At 44.3% G+C, this 27,281-nt stretch overlaps 1 protein-coding gene across 3 annotated transcripts in view; it reads left to right on the top strand.

Moving 5' to 3' along the window:
• EFCAB11 (EF-hand calcium binding domain 11) overlaps positions 1–27,281 on the top strand; it is a 460,557-nt gene that overhangs the window by 213,980 nt on the left and 219,296 nt on the right. For 2 of the 3 annotated variants that reach the window (XM_086937640.1, XM_086937642.1), the window contains exon 5: positions 25,657–25,747. The exons of the other annotated variant lie outside the window; for it this stretch is intronic. In XM_086937640.1, the coding sequence (XP_086793766.1) occupies positions 25,657–25,747 (91 nt within the window). The remainder of the gene's footprint in view (positions 1–25,656; positions 25,748–27,281) is intronic. 3 annotated transcript variants of the gene reach the window in all.

Below are 27,281 nucleotides of genomic sequence, written 5' to 3'. Positions count from 1 at the left end.
TGCCACTATATGTCGTTTTGGGCCGCCATCTTTGTCAGTTAGCGGTCTAAATGCTGCGGCGTGGATGTTCTGTTGGGACATAAGAGATGCTGATGCGCAGACGCACCAAAGCCGAGCCTAAGGCAAGCCCGTCTGTGCACGTCCGTGCTCGGCGCGCGCTCAGCACCAGCCATGCTACTCGGTTATCTCAGCAGGGCCCATGCAGAAGGTATCCCCCTTCAGAGATTTATGCTCTGAAACATGGTGCTTCATATCCTGGTCAGTTTTACCCGTCCACCTCCACTCTGCTGCTTATCTGCCCTCTGTGTTCCTTCAAATTGTATGGTTGTCTGTTATCCGCTAATGCCTCCCGGTTTAATTGCTCCCTGAAGACTAGTAACCATCATGCCGACAAGCTAAGGATCCAGGCAGCATTATTAAACATCTGATCTCTCCACAAAAATGCATTGCACATTTTTGAGCTTCTCACGGATGAACACTTGGGCATCCTGTTTCTCACCGAAACGTGGATGAGAGATAACTCTGCACCGGATATTGGGTTTGCTGTCTCCTCGAGCTACCCGATCGTTCACCATGATAGGGGTGGGTAAGAGAGTTCGGGCGTTGCTATGATCTCAAAACGCTCCTTGAAATAGACTTCTTTAGAGATTTCTGAACTCCTTGGGGCTGTGTCTTTGGGTTTCTGCCTCTCTCCTTCTGCAAATAAATCAGTGTCTTGAATGTTAATCTACCGTCCTCCTGGTCAGGCTGCTAATTGTTTGTCCTCTTTAGATCACCGTCTGTCCAACTATACACTAAAGTGCTCAAATTTCTCGGTATTGGGAGACTTGAACATTTATTTGGGCAAGACAGAAGCTCCTTGCTCCTCCCTTCTTCTGGGCACTATGTCTGACTGGAACCTGAAGCAGTTCATGGACAACCCCACCCACTCTACCGGCCACCTGCTTGACCCAACTTTTTCTAATGGTTGTATTAAGGTTGTAGAGAATTTGAGTAACACCTGGTCGGATCACTCTACAGTGTACTTCTGCTGGACACTGGAGCAAGGCCCCAGGGAGCACCCATTAAACCAGGTTCTGGTGGTCTGAGATACCCATAAACTTCCTGGTTTGACCAGAAGATTAGATCAATGAGGCAGCACTGTAAAAAGCTCGAAAGATCCTGGTGTAAGCATTATCTGCCCAAGGACAAGGAGCGCTATAAAAGGGGGTTGTCCATCTACTACCGAGGAATAAAAAAAAACTTTGCTAATGAAATTACGAGTACCAACAACAAACTTAAAGAGTTTTTTAAAATCACCAAAAAGCTTGACAATCCTCCCGCTCTCTCTCTCAGCCCCTGGAAGCCTCTCCGAAACTCTGTTCTCAACTTTCTGACTTTTTAGAGATTTTGGGCATTGTTGAGACATTAAAGGCAGCGGGAACAAACAATAGTGCAGACTGTTATGAATTAGATGGCCAAAACGCATCTACAGTTACCAGCTCCTCAAAATTACCTTCCCCTCAGGAGTTTGAATCTCATTCGCATGTTTTGCTGTCTTGTCTCTTCTGCTCTGCCAGTAAAGTAATTTGCTGGTTTTATACCCAGATTTATGCCTGGATCTTTGGATGCCATACTTGAGGTCTTCATTGATTCTGTTGAATTTGTTTCAGGTATGCCCTGTTCCTTTCTAGTTCTTGCTGTGTGGCCTCATTCGGTTTAGTGAGTTACCCCCTTTCCAATTCCAGGAGTAGGCTTCCAAGTCAGTTGTTGAATGCATTTTGCTTTATCCTGAAAACTAAGACTTTTCCTCCAAGGCCAGGCTTTAATACTTCCCAGATGCTTTACTGAGAGGTGACACATCCACCATTTTCCTGCAAAGAAGATTCTGCGTCCTCCCGAGATATCTACAAGGAATTGGTCATCTGAAAGCCACCAGGTGTTATTGTTATACCCGAGGGTCCCCACTTTTTATTACAAACAAACAACTCAATGGCCACATGGTCTGAAGGGCCATAAGCTAGTATACGAGTGGTACCGACCTAAACGGCATCTGAGTAGAGTACAGAACCATCTTCAAGCTTGGGAAAGGACCTATACGAATTGCAGTAAAAGATGTAACATTGGTTTGAAGGGTAATGGGTCTGCCAGATAACGCTCAGATCCAACAAGTTTGTAAAGTCGGACCTTCTTAATGGGCTGCCCTAGTCTAACTATATACCTGTTTATGCCAATGTCCGTCACACAGTGAAGTCTCCTGTAATAATGGTAATGAACAAATGAGTAGCCTTATTGATTGCAATGATTGCCTGGAGGCCTCTTGGCACTATGCGACACAAGAAGACGTGGAACTCAATTATTTTTATTTTTATTTACTGGATAAAAGCCATGTTTTAAGGGATTTCCGTAAGACGAGAGTGATGTCGCTGCTTTCAATTCATATGGAAAACGATTCCAATGGAGGGCCGTGGACCTGAAAAAGCTTCTGCCGCCCCAGGAGGAACGTTTGAAAGCTGGCGCCATCAATTGTCTCGCAGAGCTGGAGCACAAGGTTCTATGGGGCGTGTACCACCTAAGGTTCTTCTTAAAGTGAAGGGTTTTATGGGCCATACACAAGGCCTTGGAAATAATGTTCTCCCTGACTTGGGAGCCCGTGAAGTGTGCCGATGGCTGTTTTTGCAGATCGGAAGTCTGTAATTTTCAAGAGGAACCAAGCAGCAGCTTTCTGGATGGACTGTACATTTTTCAAGGAACCCTTGGGCAGGTCTAGGTAAAGACTGATACAGTAGTCCAGTTTTGCTAGCTCAATGGCAATGCCTTCTGTTTTTTAGGAGATCAAAGGGTAATCTTCTTAATCGCTCTGAGAGCATGAAAGGAGGATGAGGTGACCTTATTTACTTGATCTTTATATTTTAATTCCCTGTCCAGTAACACCCCAAGATTTTTAGGTCTCGCCTGTCGATGCGCATGCGCATCGAGCAAGCGAGAGTATTGGGACTTATCCACTCTTTCCCCAACTTGCAAGGAATCGTGGCGATTCCTTGCAGTGCCCGTGACTTTTAAGCTCAATGCGCATGCGCATTGAGCTTAAAAGCGCGTGCACGTCCGTCTTGGTTTACCCACTCCGCCCCCTCCCCTTCCCGCCGTGTCGCATTTCTCCTCCCCCCTCCCCTCTCTTCCCTCCGTCTTGTTTGTTATTTTACCCGCTCCGCCCCCTCCCCTTCCCGCCGTGTCGCATTTCTCCTCCCCCTCCCCTCTCTTCCCTCCGTCTTGTTTGTTTATTTTACCCGCTCCGCCCCCTCCCCTGCCCGCCGTGTCGCATTTTTTTTTAAAACCCCCACTATTTGTTTTTGTCCATGTTGTTGTTAATCTCTCATCAAAGACACAATTTTGAATGTGTATCTGTGCCAAAGAGGATAAAATGCAAGGCGAACAAAACAGGCAGTTCTGGAATCAATTCAACTCTAAGGGGTTTTCGTAATATTTATCATTGTGTGATGTTAAAATTGCACGAGCCATTTAATGTACAGTTTTGGAGCCACGCTGCTGAAAAAGCTTTTATCTTCCCACACGGAGCGGCTCACTCGGTGAGGGTTTCCCGGTCGGCTCGAGCACCAGCAGCCTCGCAGCAAGTCTGAAGCCCTAACGTTACTGGGACTCAGTGGATAAAACCAAGTGGATAGCAGCCGAGAAGCAGAGAGCCTGACAGCAAAAATTCCACAAATCAGCGTCCGCGTCCTTCGATCACGTGACACATGTTTTGCTTCCGGCCCAGGCGATTACAAAAGAAAACTTACTTCCTCATCCTCACGTACAGCATTTGGAACAACCAGATTTGGCTGTTCTTGTTCCAGCTTCAAAGAGCTTTACAATTTAGCGACTAAAATGGCCAATACATTATCGACTTCATTCCTATTAGATTAGAGTGTCGTATGTATATTATACCGAAAGATTTGATTTGGAGTTGGTAAACACGCACGCCACACTTCCTGGCTGTTTGCAAATCGACTGCAAGTTTTCCTTGCTCTTTCTCTGGGTTATCTAAAGGCAGGCATTGCTAATCGAGGAAGGGAAAGGAACCAACCTCCGCTCACCCTCACTCTCACTCATCCTCACTCACCCTCAACCCCTCACCCTCACTCACCCTCACTCACCCTCAACCCCTCACCCTCACTCACCCTCACCCTCACTCACCCTCAACCCCTCACCCTCAACCCCTCACTCACCCTCACTCTCACTCATCCTCACTCACCCTCAACCCCTCACCCTCACTCACTCTCAACCCCTCACCCTCACTCACTCTCAACCCCTCACCCTCACTCACTCACCCTCAACCCCTCACCCTCAACCCCTCACTCACCCTCACTCTCACTCATCCTCACTCAACCACCCTCAACCTCACTCACCCTCAACCCCTCACCCTCACTCACCCTCAACCCCTCACCCTCACTCACTCACCCTCAACCCCTCACCCTCACTCACTCACCCTCAACCCCTCACCCTCACTCACCCACCCTCAACCCCTCACCCTCACTCACCCTCAACCCCTCACCCTCACTCACTCACCCTCACTCACCCTCAACCCCTCCCCCTCGACCCCTCCCCCTCAACCCCTCACCCTAACCCTCACTCACCCTCCCTCACCCTCAACCCCTCACCCTCAAACCCTCACTCACCCTCAACCCCTCACCCTCAACCCCTCACTCACCCTCAACCCCTCACCCTCACTCACCCTCACTCACCCTCAACCCCTCACCCTCAACCCCTCACTCACCCTCACTCTCACTCACCCTCACTCAGCCTCAACTACTCCCCCTCACCCTCACTCACCCAAAACACCTCACCCTCACTCACCCTCACCCTCACTCACCCTCAACACCTCACTCACCCTCACCCTCACCCTCACTCACCCTCAACACCTCACCCTCAACCCCAACCCCTCCCCCTCACTCACCCTCACTCACCCTCACTCACCCTCACTCACCCTCACTCACCCTCACTCACCCTCAACCCCTCACCCTCACTCACCCTCCCTCACCCTCACTCACCCTCACTCACCCTCACTCACCCTCACACAGTGCAATAGTTCTCAGACCATTTCAGTTAGAGCTTTTAGAAATGTTTATGGCTTTTTTTATTTGTAATACTTTAGCATTGGCTACAGGAAACAAAAATGCTAAACATTTACAAAATAAACCCATAAACAATTCTAAAAGCACTAACTCTAATGGTGCGAGACCTATTGCATTTCCAATGCTTGTTTACTTTGGAGACGAGTGTAGGGAGTGATCCTAACTCAGACAGCCACCAGGCTGGGGAACAAGAAGTTGCGCTGTTCTCAAACAGAATAACCTCTGTCTTTGATAAATTTAACTTTAAGCAATTACAGTCCATCTGCTTACTGCACTCATGAAGTTCGTAAATACACCACTGGAATGAACTTTATTTTTTGCAAGGGAAACTATTATTTGGGTGTCGGCATATGATGCTAATGACAGACCGAATTTTTTTTTTGGGCGAGGCGAGAGGTGTTACGCATAGATTGAACTATGTGGGGCTCAGCGATGAGCTCTGGGGGACACCACAGGGCAGGGAATAAGATTCTGAGGTGAACTCCCCCAGGGACATGGCTTGTCGTCGCCCAGAAAGGAAGGATTGTAATAGGGCCAGTTGTATAAAAATTTCCTAGGCAACACAATACCTACAAGAGATTAGGTTAACTAGCTTCAATCTTTGAGCACGGGTTTCATCTTTTCTATTTTCTTGGTCTAGAGCTCCCTAGAATAAATAAAAGAGCAATGTGTACCTATTTTTATCTTGTATCAGAAAGTTGAATCTCAATGCACTGTTGCCTTAATAAACGTGACATAGTTATTGTTGTTTATTTTCTAGAAATATAAGTCTTTCTCCTGAAGAAGGCGGTAATACGCGCCAAGAGGCTGATGACGACATTAAATGGACTGTATAGATGTGATAATTAGTGTTCTTTTATCATAGGAACATTGTTTCTCAAATATAAAATTGTATTATGTTCCTTTCATGTTTTTATGTACAATTTCATTGTTTTTTAATACACTATATCTAGGATATTGTTTGTATATTTGTCTCACCAAAGGGTTTGTTTGTCCTTTCCCTTGTTTTAATTTCAAAACATTTTACACACATCTACACACACATTCACTCATTCACCCATAGAATCACTCATACATACAGTCACTCATCAATACAACACTATCATATGCACTCATACACCTATACAGACACTCACAGACTGTCACTCATCCATGGAGTTACTCACACACCTAGTCAGTCATGCAAAGAATCAATCACATCTCCATTTCCTCAACTATACAGTTATACACACCTTACTTATTCAAACATATACTACTAACACATATTTACTCTCTTATACAATCCTTGATACAAGTTCACAATGATTCATACAGCCACTCTCACATTCACTGGCTCTTATGTTCAGTTATTTATATATGTCAACTCTCACATGGAGTGTGTTTTACATATGTACTTACTTTGACATGTAGAACTGAGATATCCATTCACTCACCAATATACTCATGCACACAGTCAACTGTCCATACAGCTGTTTCTACATGCACTTTTGAACCCATACACCTAGGGAATCAACTGTTCACACATCTATGCACAGAGTTATACACCTCCCAGCCACCCACACACATACTCAGTCTCCCATACAAATACTTGGGCAACCATTCAATAACCCATATAGTTACTGATATAGCTACTGATTTAAACATGCAGCAGTTTACAGAAGAACATAAATAATGATTGCCAAATTAAGACACTTTAATTACTAACCCATGCACTCAGTGAGACACATTTAATCATTCTCTCATACAGTCAGTCATGCACCTACTAAATCCTTCATCCAGACACTTATACATCCACTCATTCTTCAATATGTAAGACATATTTTAACTTTACAGAAACATACAGTCACTGGGTGTTGTCATCAGTGATGTCATCAGTGATGTCATTTGAGATGTCATCAGTGATGTCATCAGTGATGTCACTGACCATGTCATGAATGATGTAATATGTGACATCATTAGCAGTGGATTGCGAGTCCGCGATATATAGTTAGTGCAACTAACTATATATGGAATTTCAATGGTTTTGTGCAAATAAAATAAGGTTTTTTAAATGCTAATCCCTAACTATATATGGTCTATAACCTATGGTTTTTTCAGTGAATATATATATATATATATATATATATATATATATATATATATATATATATATATATATATATATATATATATATATATATATATTCCCAGTTTTTGGTTTTGGTCAGTGCATTAGGTCCTCGACATATCTCTTGTTTGCTAGTTAACCTAATCTCTTGTAGGTATTGTGTTGCCTAGGACATTTTTATACAATTTGTATTTACCCTGTCCTAGGAACTGTATGTGGAATCGGGGGGTCCTTGTTTCATTATAACTTGTAATAGGGCCAGCACAGGACCCTCTATCCAGAGTTCTCACATACAGTCAACCAAAAGCTCATAGTTGATCGTATCGAATCTTATGGTCAAATAAGGGAGAGAGAAGCTGAGATTAATTCGGCTTCTGTCCAATAATCAAGTAATTATAGGAGAATGAATCACTCGTCTTGTTTATAGCCAGGGTCTTGGGTTCTAACCGTCTTTAAAAAACTCATTCACGTGAAAGCCGTAAGTGCGACATATCTTGGTTTTTCGCAAGGATTGTTATGTGAAAAGCATCATTATCAGGTCTTTTTATGCTTTTCTCCACCTGGAGGGAGACCAACTGGTATTCACAGTAGTGATCAGAGATAGTGAGAGTGAGGTGCGTTTAAAATTACCTCCATCTATCAAAGCTTGTTTTTATTGTATTGAGGATAAGGTAAAACTAAAAAGGGGAAATGGTGCGTGTATAGGAGAGTCCCTGTTCTATAGCACCTGCTTAAAGAACGTGAGTGGTCGACATGTTTCAGCCCTTTGGTGCCCTGTCGGGTCGTTGGGCTTTCTTCTGGACCAAGTGGTTGCATGTTTACTATTTTGTAACATGCGTAGAAAAGTAATGCACTTACCCTTCTTCTTCAGTACGCTTAATAGCACAATGACTGGTTATAGGTGAGTTGTACCTGTAATTCATTTATGTGGCAAATCAGCTCCATCGGGGATGGGCAGAAAAATACTCTCTCTCTGAGATCTCTTCAAAGCGACTTGTTCTAGCGCCATCTGCCGGGGCACGAAGCTAGCAGATGGAGCTAGCACAAGACGCTTGGAAGACGTCTCGGAGAGAGAGTCTTTTTCCGCCCGTCCCCCGATGATGATGCTTTTCAAGTAATAATCCTTGCGTAAAACCAGGATATACCGCATTTATTGCTTCCAAGTGAATTTTTTTTTTTAAGATGGTTAGAACCCAAGACCCTGGCTATAAACAGGACGAGTGATTCATTCTCCTATGATTACTTGATGGTATCGAAGGCAGCTGACTGATCCAGTAAAATGAGGGCTGCACTTCCGCCCCCCTCCAGGGTTGTTCTAATTTCCTCATTGGCCACTATAAGCGCAGATTCTGTGCTGTGGCCCTGTCTAAAGCCGAACTGAGTGTCATTAAGGAGATGATTGCAGGTGGGTACATGGACCAGCAGGTCTAGAAATAATTCCAGGGTACCAACTGTTAGCATGGGCATATTTAGTTATTAAGCAATATCCAACTCTATTCTCTGAATGTGCCACTGCCCATTATGTATCTCCCATAACTGTCCATCCACGCGCATTGTAGAAGAAATTGAACATTTTGCTTGAATAATAAAGCAACATCCCTCATGGATTACCCTGGACCACGGATCTTGCATTTGGTTGCTAATAAGTAGGTTTCAAGGAGCATTTGGACAGTCAGGAAATATCTTTTGCCTGAGCAAAGGACAGCACCTTGCTTTATCTTAACAATATGAGTGTTACTGGGAGAAGTCAGACGCCTTTCCATTGACACCGGCGCCCTGTGATAGGACGGCGGAATATCCCCTAGCACGGTGCAAGGACTCTGTCAAATACATCTGCATCCATATTCACAGGGATGCAGCTCAACTATGGCCCAGTGGTTCAGAGGCTGGGACGTAATGTTGAGCATTGGCTCAAATTTCCACTGTCAATGGCGGGACAGATCGCCATTATTAAAATATTCGTCCTCCCCCCAATTCTTGTACTTATTTCAAAATATTCCCATCGCAATATAGAACCGTTTTTTCGCTCCATTTTCGATCCTGATCAGACTAGTATGGGGTGGCAAACAACCTCGGATAAGTTAGGACACACTGATGTTGCTGTATGAGCGAAGTGGGTTTGGGTTCCAAATTTCCATATGTATATTATCTGGTTGCACAGGCAAGTTTTGCACAACACTGATACCACACGGATGCCAGAATTCGGTACTTTATGCCAGAAGCGGACCTTGCTCACCCAGCGCCACTGTGCATGCTTCTGCTGGCTAGGATGCTGCGGAACCCACAGGATATTCAGACACTTTCCACAACAAGTTGAGCCTCGCGCTGACTGCTTAGGCTAACCAGTTCCCACCTCCTGTACTCCTCTCATTGCCGCTGGCGGCAAACGCCTGGATTCTCTTCCTTCAGCAGACCCTTGTAAAACGCACATTAGCCAAATTTCACCTGGTTACGTTTGGGGACTTGTTCCCCAATGGTCATGTATTCTCGTGTACGGAGGACCCCCGGTTTAGAGAGGCAACAGTGATGAGCCACTTCATATTGCAAAGACTTCAGAGGGCTCTTAGGGCCAGCATCCACAGTTACCTGCTGGAACCCCCTGAATTTACTCTTCTGTCTGAAATCATTAAAGATCTGAGAGGGCTCCACCTTATGTCCCGGCTGTACAGGACCGCTGTGTCGCTACTCACCATTCGGGAGGCTGGAGTACACGCAGCCTGGGAGCAGGATCTGGGCCACCCTATCTCCGACTCACAGTGAAGCCGCTGCTTTACACAAATACGCTGAGTTTCTCCCAATCACAGGCATAAGTTGCTACACTTCAAATTTCTTTGGCGGGCATACATGACACCAAGTAGACTACATTGCATCGACCGAACCCATCTGCACACGTGCTCCAGATGTCACTCCCCAGAGGCAGATTTTGCACACATGGCTTGGACATGTGAGAAGATAGCTAGGTATTGGAGGGTGGTTTTTGTGTAACTCTCCCGTTTGATAGAGATGGAGCTCACACCCTCCCCGCTGTTGGCACTCATGGGGCACACAAATGACCTCCCCAAATCCAAAAGACGATTTGTCGAAATTGCACTCCATATTGCTAAAAGGGAAGTAGCCCTAAACAGGGGTAGCAAATTCCCACCCACATTGAAAACATGGTTATGCAGCATGACCTATTGCAAACATCGACACATATGCATCGCTGCAACCACCGACTTCCAGGCCCCTTGATATAAGGCAGCCACTCCAATCATATTTACTAACTGTGCAGGACACAGGAGACACACTGCCTCCACAGCAATACACCCCTTCGCACACTGGGACAGGCAGGGGAACACAAGCATCTATTGGGGAGTCAACGATGCAACACTGATGTGTACGCACCCTGTTGTACCTTTGTTATTAAGGATTGTCATAGTTAATGCTTGTTTTCATGACTTCTGCGTGTAAATGGACCTGGTATCAAATCAACCACAGGCAATATCGAGCTGTATTGTATCTTTGTTTCAATGTTTATTGTGAAACTCAATAAATAAACGTGTTACAGTTTCACTTGTTGGTTTGGACCAATACCACAACAAAAAAATTTAAACATAACCATGTGTAGTATCTAGCACTTACCTGCATGTGGTGTTCCAGTTTCTGTAAGGAAGGTTGGGCTGGAATGCGCAGGGTTGATTTCTGGCAGTTGAAGCTTTCAAGGGTGCTGGAAGGTGCACAAGGTTGTTCACTGCGGCTGTACTTAAATAAACAACGTGTTGAAACTACCTCCATGCTTCATTATTCTGGGCGTTCTGCCTGGCAGGAGCCTGGCTCGATTCCTGTATGTCTTTAGAGTCGCATGAGGTGATGTCATGTCAAGGGTGCTTCCTTGTATCCTGGTCCACAGAGATCGACATCTCTACGGTGTTGAGAGCCAATGCCCACAGCATTCTAGGGTGTCATCTGGCACACCATAAACCGCTCCGGTGGTGCTTGAGGCAAGAGTGGTGAGAAAGGGAACTTCCTGCTTAGTTCTGTCTAAGAGTACAGGTGGAAGACTCCACATTATTTGTTCAGTGTACCCATAGGTAACATTATCGATGGTGAGCACGCCTGTGTACATCAGACTGTGGATACTGGCCAGCTTCTAATGCCATTAGTCAGCTACTCACCTCTGAGTCCTGTTTGACTGGTTTCCTTAATTTTCTAAAAATGTTAGTGTGGCAAACTTTACTCAGCCACACATTTGTACAGTTAGCTAAGTTGTGCGCTACCCTCAGTTCTCCTCTAGGTTCTATATGTCAGTAGCCAATGAGTTGATACAGAGGTGGTCTGCTTGGAATTAGCTCACCACCCCTATTGCAGCTGCACACAATATCTCTCAGCCACTGGGCAGAGGGCCTTTTTTTTTTTTAGAAGGGTCAAGGGTCAATAGGACCATACAGTTAGTGAATCCCCCTCCATCTTTTCTGGAGGGCCACAGTGAACTTGCATTTGTCTGGAGTAAATGGTTCGATGCTTTTGAAACATTCCTCGGTCAAAAGAGGCTTCAAGAATCATACAAGAGTGAAAAAATGCCTGCTGTTTTACTCACTTGGATTTGACGGAAGAGCCGTTTTCAAGGAACTTTAGGAGTTGGTTTCCAACTCAATTCAATTCTCCCAACGCAATTGGTATCTGTCAGTTTTTACAATTCAGGACAACAGCGAACCCCACATGCAAACCTGGCCAAGCATAATTTATTGATAATTACCCTGGTTTATATAAACAAAATGTTCATACTTAAACAAAGATGCAATACCAAAACCTCTAAACAAGGCGCATTACCAATTAAACATTTACCCCAGTTGACCGCTATCTATTTGCATAGCTGTTAAGTCTCATTCTGAAGCTATCCACTTTAGATAGCATTTCAATAAACATTTCATTCAGTCAGGGTGAATGGGGTGATTTCTATACATAGCATTTGGGCGTAATACCAGTAATAACGCCCAATCCAGAAACCTAGACTCGCCTTACGCAAATTCTTTTAGGAATGCTTTCAAAACCCAGGATACTTTGCCTGGGCTACAGTAAATTGTGTCTGCCAGTGATTTCCGATACAATTTCAGTGTCCGCAGTCCATTACTACCACAACCTGTTATAATCCCAAAACATATGAATCAAATCAGCCCTTGTTGCCCCACATCTAGGATAAAGGTCACTAACAACAGGGTACATCTTGTGTAATCTGAGTGACATATGAGCAGTCTACCATGTAATCCCAGTCACTAAAGGAACTGCATAGTGGAAAGTTCATAGAATCCAGATTTGTTACAAAACTGAGAGTGTGACATTGGGAGGAAAGCCAAGGGCACAGTTGATAAGTTAGAAGGAATCAACAATCTCCTTCCTTGATAACATGTCTTGAAATGAGATCTGCATGGCAACCAGGTGGTCTTCTGTACTCACCTTCACAAACCATTACTGTGTAGACATTCAAGCTAATAAGGAGGCTCCGGTGAGACAAAGGGTTCTAACCCACCTGTTTGCAAATATATGCTCTGATAATATCAACCTCCCAAGGGAAGAGAATATTGCTACAAAATGACTTGTCAACTCTTGACCTTGATGATCTTCCCCAGTGAGGGAAAATTGTCTTACTGCCTGAAATTCACATAAATGCACTGTTTCTTGAGGGTGCAAGCAGGACCTTTACATTTCAAGCTGGAAAAACAAACCCTACGTCTGGCGTGGCGAAAATTAGCTGAACCTCCATCAACCCTTCACGTAGAAAAATTTACATTATTCACAGTTGTAGAAGTAGATTGATACTTGACCACATTCTTCACAGGCCCTCTCCGAATAAAAGACCCTTCTCCTCTCCACCTGGTTCCTTTCTTGCCATAGCCCATAATTTAGGACTAATCTTCATCGAAATAGCTTTCTCCTTTAGGCCAAAAGCCAAATTCGCATTGTGACAGATACTGCCTGTTCGTTGGACTAAGTCCTTCAAAGAGGTTACATCTACTGCATCATCTTTCATCCGTGCTTCTTCGCCCATTCAAAAATCCATGCCAAAATGCCAATAACATCTAGTAATTTGTCCTGACATTACTTTAAGAACTTTTACAGACCTTTACTTGGATCTCTAGCAAGTTTAAACAAAAAAATGATAAGATCTGAATTAAGACATGTTGTGGAAAACGTTGTCCTCTATACCTGGCCTGAAGCATTCTGCCTACTGCTTTAAAAGGGTTTCTAAATCCATTCCTTAATGTGTTTACAAACATGGTCTAAATGCCACAATGCACTTCTACTGTGAAAGATAATCCTTAAACTCAAGATATGCCCTTGTTTTTCTTTTAAAATATAATCCCTTGTCTGTGTGTTGCACACATTAATCTACCAATTCTACCGGATTGTCACCATATAATCAAAAACTTACTCCGTTTTCATTAATATCTTCATTATACATACGAATAATCCTTCAAATTCATATCCTCACTCAAGAACTGCTTTCCTTTCATGATGCTAGAGACACTTCGTTTTGGTGCACAAGGGACATCTTCTCTATTTGTGACACTAATATAATTAGTCTTGCAAATTCTTGGTATCGGGTATCTGCTGCAGCTGCATCTCTTAATCCAAAGACCAACCATGCGATCCTGTGAAACCTTCTTAGCAAACCCCGGGCTATAAGAATGACCAACTGCCTTGGAATATCAGGGCACACTGTACCAGAAGAAATGAAGAGTAACAATTGTTCCTCAAAGCACAGCAACTGGTGTTAGAACACTTTCACACACAAGGTTGAAAGTGATGACTGAGTAACATTGAAACCAATATTCTTGTTCAAATGATTCACTTAAAGATAAAACTGCTTTGAGGTGCATCTATTTCTCTGGAGTAATTCTGCATTGAATAGCGAAGTATTGATGACAGCGCATTTGACGAACAACAGTTGACGATCATTCTAGATATGCATGTGATCTGCCTCTCCTTGGTAATTACCACTTAAGAATTTTATGAAATCCAGCCTATAAATTGGATTGCCACATAATCTCAGATGGTCCGAATCACACACAGGAATTTTTTGGTCTTGATCTTTAAAAATAATTTATTTGTTGTGAGGTAATATGAATTTTATGGACAGTTGTGTCCCCTATCGTAGACCCCACCGGCTCCATGTACGTGCTTTAAGTACATGTATGTTCGATCCACTTCCAGCTATGAAGACGCAAATACATTTGCGTCCAACGTTAACATGTCCTCTTTCAGATCCACCATGAATGGGTCAGATATTCCGTTCCTAAGTGTACCTTGCCAACGTCTTTATGTGGTGCACTTTCATGTTTTCTAGCTCTGGCGAGTTAGGCCCTGATTTCTGCCATCGAGCCTTTTTCTGCCTTCTGTCTCTGAAAGCTGCAGTCTGCTGCTTCCTGACCCTTGACTTACTCCCTGCGCGGCGAGCTGTGCCTGGCTCGGCCTGCCTTGCCTGCCAAAGACTGTATTCAACCTTCAAGTTATCTGCTCCGCTCCTCGAAAATACATTCCTGTCTAGTAGTTTACGAAAACATCCTTCCCAGCTACAGAGCAAAGGGCCCGGCCTCACTGTCTCTATGCAAGTAATTCATAGCTTCCGTTACCATGGTAGGCCCATGGCCCCTCACATCTCATGTAGACACGTAGTCGCATATGCACGCATTAGCAGTCAGTATAGAATAGCCTCTGCCCGAGAGACCTTTCCTTCTAGATAATACAGTTCCTCAAACACAAGATATTAGATATGATTTGGGATTAGGTTGTTCTGACACCCCAGACTTCTGTCTCCTCATGTAGGGCTAAATGTCAAGTCCCCTTCACCCTCCAGTTCCACGTCAATCACACGTCATGCTGCTGAGCGCGCATCTCTGCCACATATTTCTGCTGACACTGCAGGATTCACTTATGGATCCACCCACTTGTGATACGTTTCATGTGACGTTGTCTAGCACACACCTCCGTGTACGCCTTCATGCACGCCTTCTGTTACGTACATATGTCCTTATCTCGTTTCTCCCAGCTTTACGCCTCCTGCATATGTCTTTACTGTAATGCATTGACTATATATATGATAACCTGTCAATAAAGTATTGTCTATCCCTTCCTGAACCTTCGTGGTGATGGAACCCGATTGCCTGGTTCGAACCAATTCCTTTTTAAGGAATAAAACCCCTTTTAAAACCTCAAATACCACGGATTCTGTCTCTTATTTTTGACTGAGTTATTCTTATTAAACTTTACCGCATAAATTAAGTATAGGTAATTTAAATTTACCACATAATTGGCGCCCGAACAGGGACCCCTCCCCCACCCCACGCGCTGGAGGTGCGTTGCAGGCCCAGTCCCCTGCCACAGCCGGACGGACAACTCCGCGTACCCACAGGATTTCCTGTATCTCCCTCAGGCCAACGGAGGTGACTGAGGCTGCGATCAACACCCAGACGAGGCGGTGAGGAGTGCGGAGGATCCCGACCAGAGCCTAGCTGAGAGAACAAAGTCCGAGGTATTCGGAGGCCCACCAGGTTCCGAAGTTCCGAAGTATCTACGTCACGAGTCGAGTCCAGTCCAGTCCGGTCCAGTCCAGTGTCGAGTTTCCGAGGCCTTCTGTTCCGTGCTTCCCGGTGAGTACCGTTGCTGGGGACGCATCTAGACGAGCGCATTAATTTGTGCCGGTCAAGACGGGTTTGGGTACACAGACCCGGTCTGCACTGTTTTAGCGGTGTATCTGTACTGTTTAGCAGTATATCGAGTATGAAGGTAGTTAGTTTTATTCTAATTATTATTGTTCGTTTTCAAAATGTTTCAAATGTGTTTTAATGTTGTGGTATGAGTGATTGTTCGATCTGCATTATCGTGGTTATTGTATTAATTGTGTCCAAGTCCAAGTAAGTATCAAGTAGTAAGGTTCAAGATGCCTTTATTCTCTAAACTAAGACAGATAAAAACTAGAAAAGGGATACTAGAGGAAGCTGTTCCTATTCCACCCAGGGACACTCCAGGGTACTTTATGTACCACAAACATGGCCTAGATGCCGTATTATATCTCGATTTGTGGGTGGATTACACCAAAGATTTAGCAGAGAATCAGAGATGGCCCGCTGCTGGGACATGGGATGCCGATTGCATCATGAGAGTAGAAGAAGCATTATGGAAAAAGAAAGCCAGACAGTCACAGAAAGATGCCATTGAATTATGGCGTAAAGAATCGCATAGACGCACAGAGAAAGCACTCAGAAAAGCAGAGAAAAGTAGAGAGGATTCAGACAAAGCCCGAGAAAACGTATTAGTTGAGGAAGGTATACGAGTAAAAGCAGAACAAGTAGACCGACAACGAAACACTCTTATGAATGGTATGTATCCTCTCCTGGTCGAGGGTTTACCTAAGGCCACCCCGGAAGTACCAAAAGACCTGCCACCTCCATTACTCCCGACTAAATTACACCACAAGACCGCAAAGGACATTTTCCTTTCTTCCTATTTAGACGATGTAGCCCCCGAATATGTTAATATTCCGCCGCAACGCACACCACCTGCTGACGGCACTCCACCCCGAGATAATCTACCCCCACCTCTGCAACGACATACTCCTCCTCCCGTTCTACATCTTCCGCCTGTTCCTCCACTCCTTCCCGCGCCTATTCTCCCTGCCATACACCCAACAAATCCTTTTGGACCTGGCACCTCAGGAGGTGCCACAGGAGGTTTTCAGACCCCGCCACAAGCACATCGATTGACGTATAGGGATCTAGCACAGCAACGTACACCTCAAACAGCAAGTTACGACATACTTAAAGAGCCTCTTACAGATTGTAGATATGATCCAGTACCCGGTAAAGACGACAGAATGATGCTATCATCAGTACGTCTACGGCGAGTTGCAAACTATTTAATGTTACTACCAGGAATGATTGATCATCTAGACAAAATATATCATTTTGTCCAAACGGGGGAAGGTCCTGAAAGTATTGGCGAGGCCATGGCACATCAGAAGGTTGACACTCAAAGAATGATATTACGTTTCTTCATAAACTGCTTGATAAGAGACCAAGATAGGCCTGGTGTAGACCCGGAAGAAATGAAAGCACTTAACAAATGGGGTCAGAATATAGCAGACGGAAAACATGATAAACAGAATAGTATAGAAAATATGTACCGAAGGATCCGAAAAGCAGTAGAACAAATACATGAAAGAGAACAGTCTGAAAGAGAAATAGATGCCGATAAGACTGAATCCTCGGGGGAGGAGGAACAACCAGAAACGACAACAGTATCATTACAATTACCCGCTAGAGAAATGATAGCATATGTAGGTAAGGGAAGACCCTTTAATAATTCAATGCGTCCGGTACGTCCAGAAAGTAAGAGACTTTTTCAAGCTGCCATGACAAACCCGAAGACGCCTGAACACCTATTTCAGGCTACCGATAAAATACTTCAAGAACGAATGGGGTACCATGTACTCAATTCTATGGATGAACAAGAATTAGCCAGGTCAGCAGTACAATGGGCTGACAGTTCTGATAAATATAGTGATGACGCATTAGCACAAACGTTTTTGAATCTTTCTTCAGATGAACAGCGTTTAGCTGGTATCTACATGATACAACACCTCCTTATATTGTATAAAAGCCAACACTCTGATCCTGGTCCCCTAACTGATATATTAATAGAACAAATCATGAATAGATGGAGAGGTCTAGGTACCGACTTAATTAAAATAATTCTAGAACATCGGCACAGATATAGTGCCTTCCTGTGTCCGCAGTTTGATCCAGCCCCACCCGTAGACAGAAAAATGTATTACATAGACAGACAGAATCCCTTGCGAGAAGTACATCCAGTCAGGAATGATGATAATACCCTTAGACGCGTGTTTGTGTACACGCCCATAACTAAAATAGAACTATTGGAAATGAAGAAATTAGTGCCCAGCCATGACAAAGATCCAGCAGGTTTTCACCGTGAAATAAAAGACATGTTACTCATGGGTGATTACACCTATCCCGACATCATGAAAATATTAAAAGTATTATTGCCTGCCGGTATTTACGAGAAACTCAAAGAAAAAGAATGGGAGGTGGGAGAGCAAAAGATTGTTTGGGCTGAATTAGAGAACAAAGAAAATACTCGAACTGCAGGCCTAGGACTTGGGGAGAAAACTAAAGCATTACCAGGATTATTAGTACAAGTATTGCCACGATTATTATCAACGAAAAAGGAAGACTGGGATGCAATCTCAGCCTGCAAACAGAAACCCGATGAAGACACTAGTGATTTTTATTCCCGATTTGAGAAATGTTTTGGTATTAATAGTGGCCTAAAAGCAAGTAGCGAGTCATATCCACATCTTTTTGTAACAAAATTAGTCGAGAATTCTCTGCCCCAAGTTAAGAATCGTGTTCTGAAAGTCGAGAGCACATGGCAAGCTAATACCCCTTCACAAATGTTACAAATGTTACAGTACCACCAGAACAGAATTAGAGAGGAACAAGAACACGAACAAAGACGTATGAAAGACACGAAAATGAAAATGTTAGTTGCTCAGTCAGTTCTAGCTGACGGTCAGAAAAAGGGTATGACACAGTCCCATAATTCAGCAGCTCCTGTTAAAGGGATATGCAACTATTGTAAACAGCCAGGTCACTATATAAACGATTGCGCAGTTTTGAAACACAATATCTCTACAGGTAAAACTAAAGAGAGACCGCGTCCTCCTAGACAGGACCAGGTCCAACAACAAGTACCACAGAATATCCAGCCTATGCAAGCTTCACAACAGCCAGTACAGACCGTAGCAGTCCCACAGCCACAACCTATTGCCGCAACACAAAACACGACACAACAGATGTACCAGTATGCACAAAATGACTATCCCGATTATCAGCGATACACATGAAACAGCCTAGAGAGGGAAGTTGGCTTGCCTCTTATTGAGGTTCCTGTAGATCAAGAAGGTCCTTATGTACATAGTCAAGTATTAGGGAAAGACAGAAAGTTTTTAATGGATACAGGGGCAAGCAGGACAACTATTAGTCACGACGAGGTTCCAGGGGCACCCCTCTCAGGCTCACAGAATGTTTCCCTTGGATTTTCAGGAAAGCCTATTATTAATGAAGTATCGCAACCACTTCCCCTTGCAGTTGGTCCATTGACACGTACTACAGATTTATTACTAACGAAATCATGTCCAGAAAACTTGTTAGGTATAAAGACATTGAAAGCTCTAGGAGCTGTTATTTGCTGTTCTCCGGAAGGAGTAAGACTGTTTCTACGTGATTTTAAAGGTCACTATGTGTTGAGAGATATTGATCCCAGATTACAGAATGTTCCTGCACATTTATGGGCACAAGGCCCCACTGATGTAGGTTGTATGCACATTACACCATATCGAGTCACACTCAGACCAGGAGTAGTCTTACCACGAATTCGACAATACAAGTTACCTCCAGATGCTGTAGCGGCTTTACTGAAAATCATTGACGAGCTCATTGCACAAGGAGTGGTTGTAGAAACCGACTCCAATGTATGTAATTCCCCTATCATTCCAGTTCTTAAACGTACTGATCCAAATGCACCTCCTGTTTATCGATTAGTTATCGATTTGCGCGAATTAAATAAATGCATTGTACCACAATACCCCGTGGTTCCAGATATCTCGTCTCTATTGACAGCCATTGATTCCGAAGCAACGTTCTTTACTGTAATTGACCTGAAGAACGCCTTCTTTAGTGTTCCCATTGACCCGGAAAGCCAATACCTTTTCGGATTCTGTTTAAATGGACGAAGCTTCAAATTTGCGCGCGCACCTCAAGGATTCACAGAAAGCCCCAGCATCTATAGCCAAGCACTGAAAAGACAACTAGACAGTATACACATGCCTGATAACACTGCCCTGTTACAGTACGTCGATGATCTATTGATCACCGCCCGCAGCGAACCTGAATGTGAGCAAGCGTCACTGACGGTTTTGCATTTCCTGGCTGACAAGGGACACAAGGTGTCCCCTTCGAAGCTGCAATTCTGTGTTCAGCAAGTTGTTTACCTTGGGCACTTGCTGTCCAAAGGGGGGAGACAGCTAACACCTGACCGCATTCAGTTAATTGTACACATGTCACAGCCCAAGACACAAAAGGAGGTACGAGCCTTTATAGGCCTTACTTCTTACTGCAGACAATGGATTCCTCAGTACGCATTTCTAGCAAAACCACTCATACAGTTGACAACCCAGGAGGCAGCGACATCGACTGCCCTCCCTTGGACCCAGGAACATACACAAGCTTTTGACGACTTAAAGAAAGCCTTATGTCAAGCACCAGTTTTAGCGACACCATGTTACAGCAAGCCTTTTACACTTTTTGTCACAGAACGCGAAGGTACTGCATTGTCAGTGCTGACGCAAGAACAAGCAGGATCACACAAACCGTGTGCTTTTTTTTCTAGTACATTAGATCCAGTAGCCCAGGCTCTGCCTGCGTGTTTGAAATCAGTAGCAGCAACAGCTCTAGCAATCAGACAAAGTGATTCTATAGTGTTAGGACACCAGTTGACAGTGCAAGTTCCACACTCCGTGGAAGTTCTTTTAAACCGAACACAGACCCAGCACTTGACTATAGCACGACTGACAGGTTATGAATTGACATTGTTTCAGCCACACATAGAAATCAGACGTTGCAACACATTAAACCCTGCTACACTTTTGCCATTAAGTGAGACAGATCCATTGGCACATGATTGTATTGAAGTCATTACTATTACGACGAAACCTAGACAAGACTTGACAGACACTCCATTACCAGATCCAGACCTGACACTTTATGTGGATGGTTCATGCATGAGAACAAGTACAGGAGAATTAGTGGCCGCTTATGCAGTCACGACAGAAACTGAAGTCATAGAAACAAATTGTATTGACACCCTGTCTGCTCAAGCAGCAGAGCTCATCGCTCTGACTCAAGCCTGTATTCAAGCTAAAAACAAGAGAGTTAACATATACACGGATTCACGCTATGCATTCGGAGTCGTACACGACTTCGGTGTCCTGTGGCGAGAGAGAGGTTATTTGACTTCTCACGGGGCCAAAATTCAGCACGGTCCCCTTATTCAAACTCTGTTAGATGCAATACATCTGCCTACAGCAATATCCATCATGAAGTGCAAGGCACATACAAAAGTCACTGATATCATTTCCCAGGGTAACGACCTGGCAGACCGAACAGCCAAGCATACAGCTCAGACTCAGACTCACGCAACTGACTTAACAAAGACAATAGTCCAGACACCGACACATTGCATGACAGTTAGGGATCCCGCCCTAGATGTAATTGACATACAGACACATGCTACGCCAGACGAAATCAAGAAATGGACTGAACTAGGAGGGATCCAGACAGATCAAGGATGGATGACGAAGGGAAAATCTACATGGTTTCTCCCTGACTCTATGGTCCAAGTAATCATTAACACAGTACATAGTCCTGCACATTTAGGAGAAAAAGCCATGTTAGACAGTATTCAAAACATCTGGTTCAATAAACATTTACGAGCAGCAGCCAAACAGAAAGTGCGTACTTGCATGATCTGTTGTCAGTTTAACCCAGGTAAAAGCATTCCCGTAGAGCAAGGTGGATTTCATCCTCCCGATCACCCTTTTGAAGTCCTCCAGATGGATTATATCCAGATGGAACGTTGTCGAGGATTCAAATATGTCCTCGTAGTTGTATGTGCACTCTCCCGTTGGACAGAAGCATATCCAGTCCCAGATTACACTGCTCCGACCACTGCCAAGCAGCTGGTTCGTGAATTTTTCCCCAGATATGGTTTGCCCCGCATCGTATACTCCGATAACGGTCAGCCATTCTCGTCCGAGTTAATGAAGCAGGTATCTCTCCTGCTCGGCTACCAATGGAAGTTCCACTGTGTCCGGCATCCCGAGGCAGCAGGCCTCGTGGAGCGTCATAATCAGACTCAGAAAATTCGCCTTGCCAAGATCTGTAGAGAGAAAGGAGTCGACTGGATAGTAGCTTTGCCGGTCGCACTCTTTTACATAAGAATGGTCGCACACTCCAGAACAGGGCTATCCCCGTACGAGGTGGTCTTTGGTAGGCCACCGAATATGTGGGGGACGCCTTTGCCTAGAAAAATCACTGATGTTGACTGCATTATGCTGACCGATTACCTTGCCTCCTTGATGTCTGCACTACAATCTTGTCGTTCACAGGTAGCTGCAGCCTTTCCCAACAACACCGAGGTGAAGCCCCATGAAGTGGTTCCAGGAGAATATGTTTTCATAAGGAATTTCGACCGAAGAAGTCCGCTGGAGCCCCGCTGGCAAGCACCAAGACTAGTACTTCTGACAACAAGGACAGCCGTGAAGGTGGAGGGCCGCAAGGGCTGGCTCCACTCAAGTCGTATCAAGAAATTTCATGGACTGCCTCCAGATCTGAACTCCCAGCCCGGCCCTCCTCCACAGACTGACTCAAAACTCCCCCTGGTCGAGAAAACTTCTTCCCAGGAATACAGACTTAAATTGAGGTCTAGCAAGTCAGACAGTTTAATTGTTTAAGTCCTCCCCTAGGTGAATCGGTTGAACGAGTTTTCTGACATGTATCCCCTAGACCCCAATAGAGAGAGAGAGATAGACAGAAACAGCTCAAGAAACGTGAATATTGTAAATCTCTTCGCAGCCACTGCATCGTTACACTATTGATTATGTTTTTCCTAAGTCTTTTGATTATTGCTGCAAGTATACTGTTGCATATCTACTACCCTATTTTCAAGCGTGCACATTCTCCCTTCAATGTCACTGCCGAGCACTCTTTCAGTGAACTGCCCCCGCATGAATTGTCTTACCGACTTGCGCTGCGCAACAACACATTCATTAGTATGTTACATCATTCCCATCAGACCAGCAATGCTACCAATTGTTGGATATGTGGCCGACTCCCTCCCTATCAGAAATACAAGGGAGTTCTGCCCCTCTTCCCGTACCCGTTTACACACAATGGTTCCTGTGGGGCATGGTTTAGTTTAATGAACTCTCTAGATTCCAATTCCGTAGTTTACCAGGGCAACTGGGTATGGGGAAATCTGAACACGGTTCTGCATAAAGTATGTTTCCCTGACAAGGAGGGTCTACCAAAAAGAACAGGAACTGATCTAGAAAATGAAGTATATGGATTAGGTAACTTTACACTTAACCTCATGATTCTGAATGTTGAATCCGAATCCGAACCAGTCTTGCCTGCTATGTCCGTACTACCAGTCAAAGGTGAATTATCTGTCAGAAAGAATGGTTCAGTACACTTGGGTCATAGTAAATGTACTACTGTGATCGAATTCAGTGATAAGGGCAAGTCTACATTTAAAGCTTCACGTCATTCCTACTTCGTTTGTGGTCATACCGCATATATACGCTTACCTCTAGATTGGGACAGCACTTGTTACATTGCATTCCTTCTGCCACCTGTTTTCCTAGCCCCTCCTGATTATCATAGGAACACCCATCTAGTACACAATAGACCACAGAGAGATCTCCCGATTGTCGACTACACTGAAACGGCATGGGAACAATATACAGACTTCAATAAAGGTTTCTTTCCCTACTTAGGTGCTGTTTTTAATAGTAAACTGATACGTAAATTAACCAGAACCCTCGAAGCAGTAGTGAATGAAACTACTTCCGCCCTAGGTAACTTAACAGAGGAGCAGTCTGCTATGCGGATTGTTGTTCTTCAAAATCGTCTCGTTCTTGACGTCATCCTGGCCGATAGGGGCGGAGCCTGTAGAGTCATCGGGTCGAGCTGCTGTGTTTTCATTCCAGAAAACGCGCCATCAGTATATAGAGCCATCACTCGTCTCCACAAAATTGCAAGTCTGATACACCAGAATCCAGGCACCTGGACTTGGTCCGGTTGGTTCTGGACCACGTTGTCAGCCTGGGGATGGAAAATCCTATCCTTCCTAGGTATTGGCCTTCTCATAGTATTCAGTTGCTGCCTATGTCTGCAATGTGGGCCAGCGATTTGCGGCTTGTGCGCCACATCATGTATTCCTCATTCAAGTCCTCATTCAAAACGCCGTAAGAAGAAAGAAGAGCAAATGATGTTACATGAACAGATTGATAGATTGATGAGGATTGATATATCATGAAGGGTCCGTAGGGGACAAGGAGGGAATGAGGTAATATGAATTTTATGGTCAGTTGTGTCCCCTATCGTAGACCCCACCGGCTCCATGTACGTGCTTTAAGTACATGTATGTTCCCTCCACTTCCAGCTATGAAGACGCAAATACATTTGCGTCCAACGTTAACATGTCCTCTTTCAGATCCACCATGAATGGGTCAGATATTCCGTTCCTAAGTGTACCTTGCCAACGTCTTTATGTGGTGCACTTTCATGTTTTCTAGCTCTGGCGAGTTAGGCCCTGATTTCTGCCATCGAGCCTTTTTCTGCCTTCTGTCTCTGAAAGCTGCAGTCTGCTGCTTCCTGACCCTTGACTTACTCCCTGCGCGGCGAGCTGTGCCTGGCTCGGCCTGCCTTGCCTGCCAAAGACTGTATTCAACCTTCAAGTTATCTGCTCCGCTCCTCGAAAATACATTCCTGTCTAGTAGTTTACGAAAACATCCTTCCCAGCTGCAGAGCAAAGGGCCCTGCCTCACTGTCTCTATGCAAGTAATTCATAGCTTCCGTTACCATGGTAGGCCCATGGCCCCTCACATCTCATGTAGACACGTAGTCGCATATGCACGCATTAGCAGTCAGTATAGAATAGCCTCTGCCCGAGAGACCTTTCCTTCTAGATAATACTGTTCCTCAAACACAAGATATTAGATATGATTTGGGATTAGGTTGTTCTGACACCCCAGACTTCTGTCCCCTCATGTAGGGCTAAATGTCAAGTCCCCTTCACCCTCCAGTTCCACGTCAATCACACGTCATGCTGCTGCGCGTGCATCTCTGCCACATATTTCTGCTGACACTGCAGGATTCACTTATGGATCCACCCACTTGTGATACGTTTCATGTGACGTTGTCTAGCACACACCCCCGTGTACGCCTTCATGCACGCCTTCTGTTACGTACATATGTCCTTATCTCGTTTCTCCCAGTTGTTACGCCTCCTGCATATGTCTTTACTGTAATGCATTGACTATATATATGATAACCTGTCAATAAAGTATTGTCTATCCCTTCCTGAACCTTCGTGGTGATGGAACCCGATTGCCTGGTTCGAACCAATTCCTTTTTAAGGAATAAAACCCCTTTTAAAACCTCAAATACCACGGATTCTGTCTCTTATTTTTGACTGAGTTATTCTTATTGAACTTTACCGCATAAATTAAGTATAGGTAATTTAAATTTACCACAGTTGGATATATTTTTTGTTCACTTAACTTGTTTGTGTTTACTGTGTCCCTTTTTAACCCTTAAGGCCGAGGATTTTTAACACTGGACGACTTCAGAAAAGCCTTCAAACATGTTATGCCACTGTGTTCTGAACGAATGATACTTGAAGCCTTCAGGTACCTTTTAATTAAAGATATCAAAAGATAACTTAAAGATATAAAAAACTGCTGCACTGTTTTTGGATGAATAACTATTTGTATACATTTAGATTTGATTACATTTGACGATGCAATACGCACAACGGAATTCGTTTTATTGATTTAATTGTCAACGTACCTGCATTCATCCATATTCCGGTATTTACTACACCCCACCCTGCCCGCCCCCGCCACACGTCACCGCCCAGTGGCAATCCCACCAGGAGCCACTACTGTGTACCCAGAACCTTCACCTAAGGGTGGTCTATTCGTAGTTCTGCTGTCTCGAAGTAAGCTTTAACTAGGTTGCATTCTTCAGAGTGAATTAAAGGAGCCCTTTAGTTTTACCTTCTATTGATCCAAAAGGGGGAGATCTTTTTGGTGGTCAACCCCCTACACCAAAGCAGGCGATAGCAACCTGCCAGAAAAAGTCACAATATGCGTTTTCAAAACAAGAAATTACCATTGTGGTACCGGCATGGTTACAGTCTAGAAAATTACATTCAGTTTATTTAGAAGTGTAGAAGTTTTTGCTTCCCTTTCTTCCGTGATAAGTTTCCATCATTGTCATTCTGGCATACGAGTGGCTCAGCATATTTCTAGTCTTCCCTTTTCCTTTTCACTTGCAATACAATCTCTCTTCTCTGCCCTCTTGGTTGTAATAACCTGTTGTCGTGAAGGCACTCTACTCCACCTTCATGTTCTCAGACCTAGTATGTGCAATATATTATGCTCAACTGTTGCTCGGTTCCCTGTCACTTTAAATCTGTAACTGTGTATTCATTTTCGTTATTCTAGATTTCTAAGATTCATATTTGCCTCTCCTTGTAGCAGTAAGTTTTGCTTTAAAACTGCGTTAGAAAGACGCTTTTACACACCCTGTTAATTAACATTTCTAATTGCCTGCAAACATCCAGGTAATTAGATTGCAAATGATTGCACATCCCTTCCAATTTCTTTTCCACGGTTGACTTTTGTCGCCATTCCATGGATATCAGACTGCATATCTCTCAATTAAGTAGAATGACAGAATAATCATTGGATCAAACGTATTCCTTTGCTCAAATTCATGTCTGGGGGTGTTGCTGACAGTTGCTCATTTTGACCATTATAGGTCAATAGTTATCAATACACAACTGTGCCCAGTGATATGAATGTGGCCCAGGGAGTTTCCACCAAAGGCCTGGCTGTGGTTGCAACCCATAGGTCCTCACTTACAGAGGGGACAAATATGCCTTATTAAGAGGAATGGCTGATGAGGACATTAAATCACAATGTGAGTACAGTAGCGGCCGCTACTAAGCGTGGGTGGCAGTGTGGGGGAGTGGGGTAGCAGAGGGGAGTATAAAACTAATACAAATAAAATGACTTACCTGGGTGCCGCCCGGTGCTGCCCGCCTCTGCTCTGTCTCATCTGTGCCGTAACAGGAAGCTCCCAGCCTCCCCTGCCCAATCACACCACTGCCTTAAGACTTGGATCGGTGCTCAGACAAGGGCTTGTAGACTTTGTATG

This window comes from Lissotriton vulgaris, chromosome 9 (assembly GCF_964263255.1).
Source record: "Lissotriton vulgaris chromosome 9, aLisVul1.2, whole genome shotgun sequence".
In the NCBI taxonomy this organism is placed as follows: domain Eukaryota; kingdom Metazoa; phylum Chordata; class Amphibia; order Caudata; family Salamandridae; genus Lissotriton; species Lissotriton vulgaris.
This window is presented reverse-complemented; position numbering and strand designations above follow the sequence as displayed.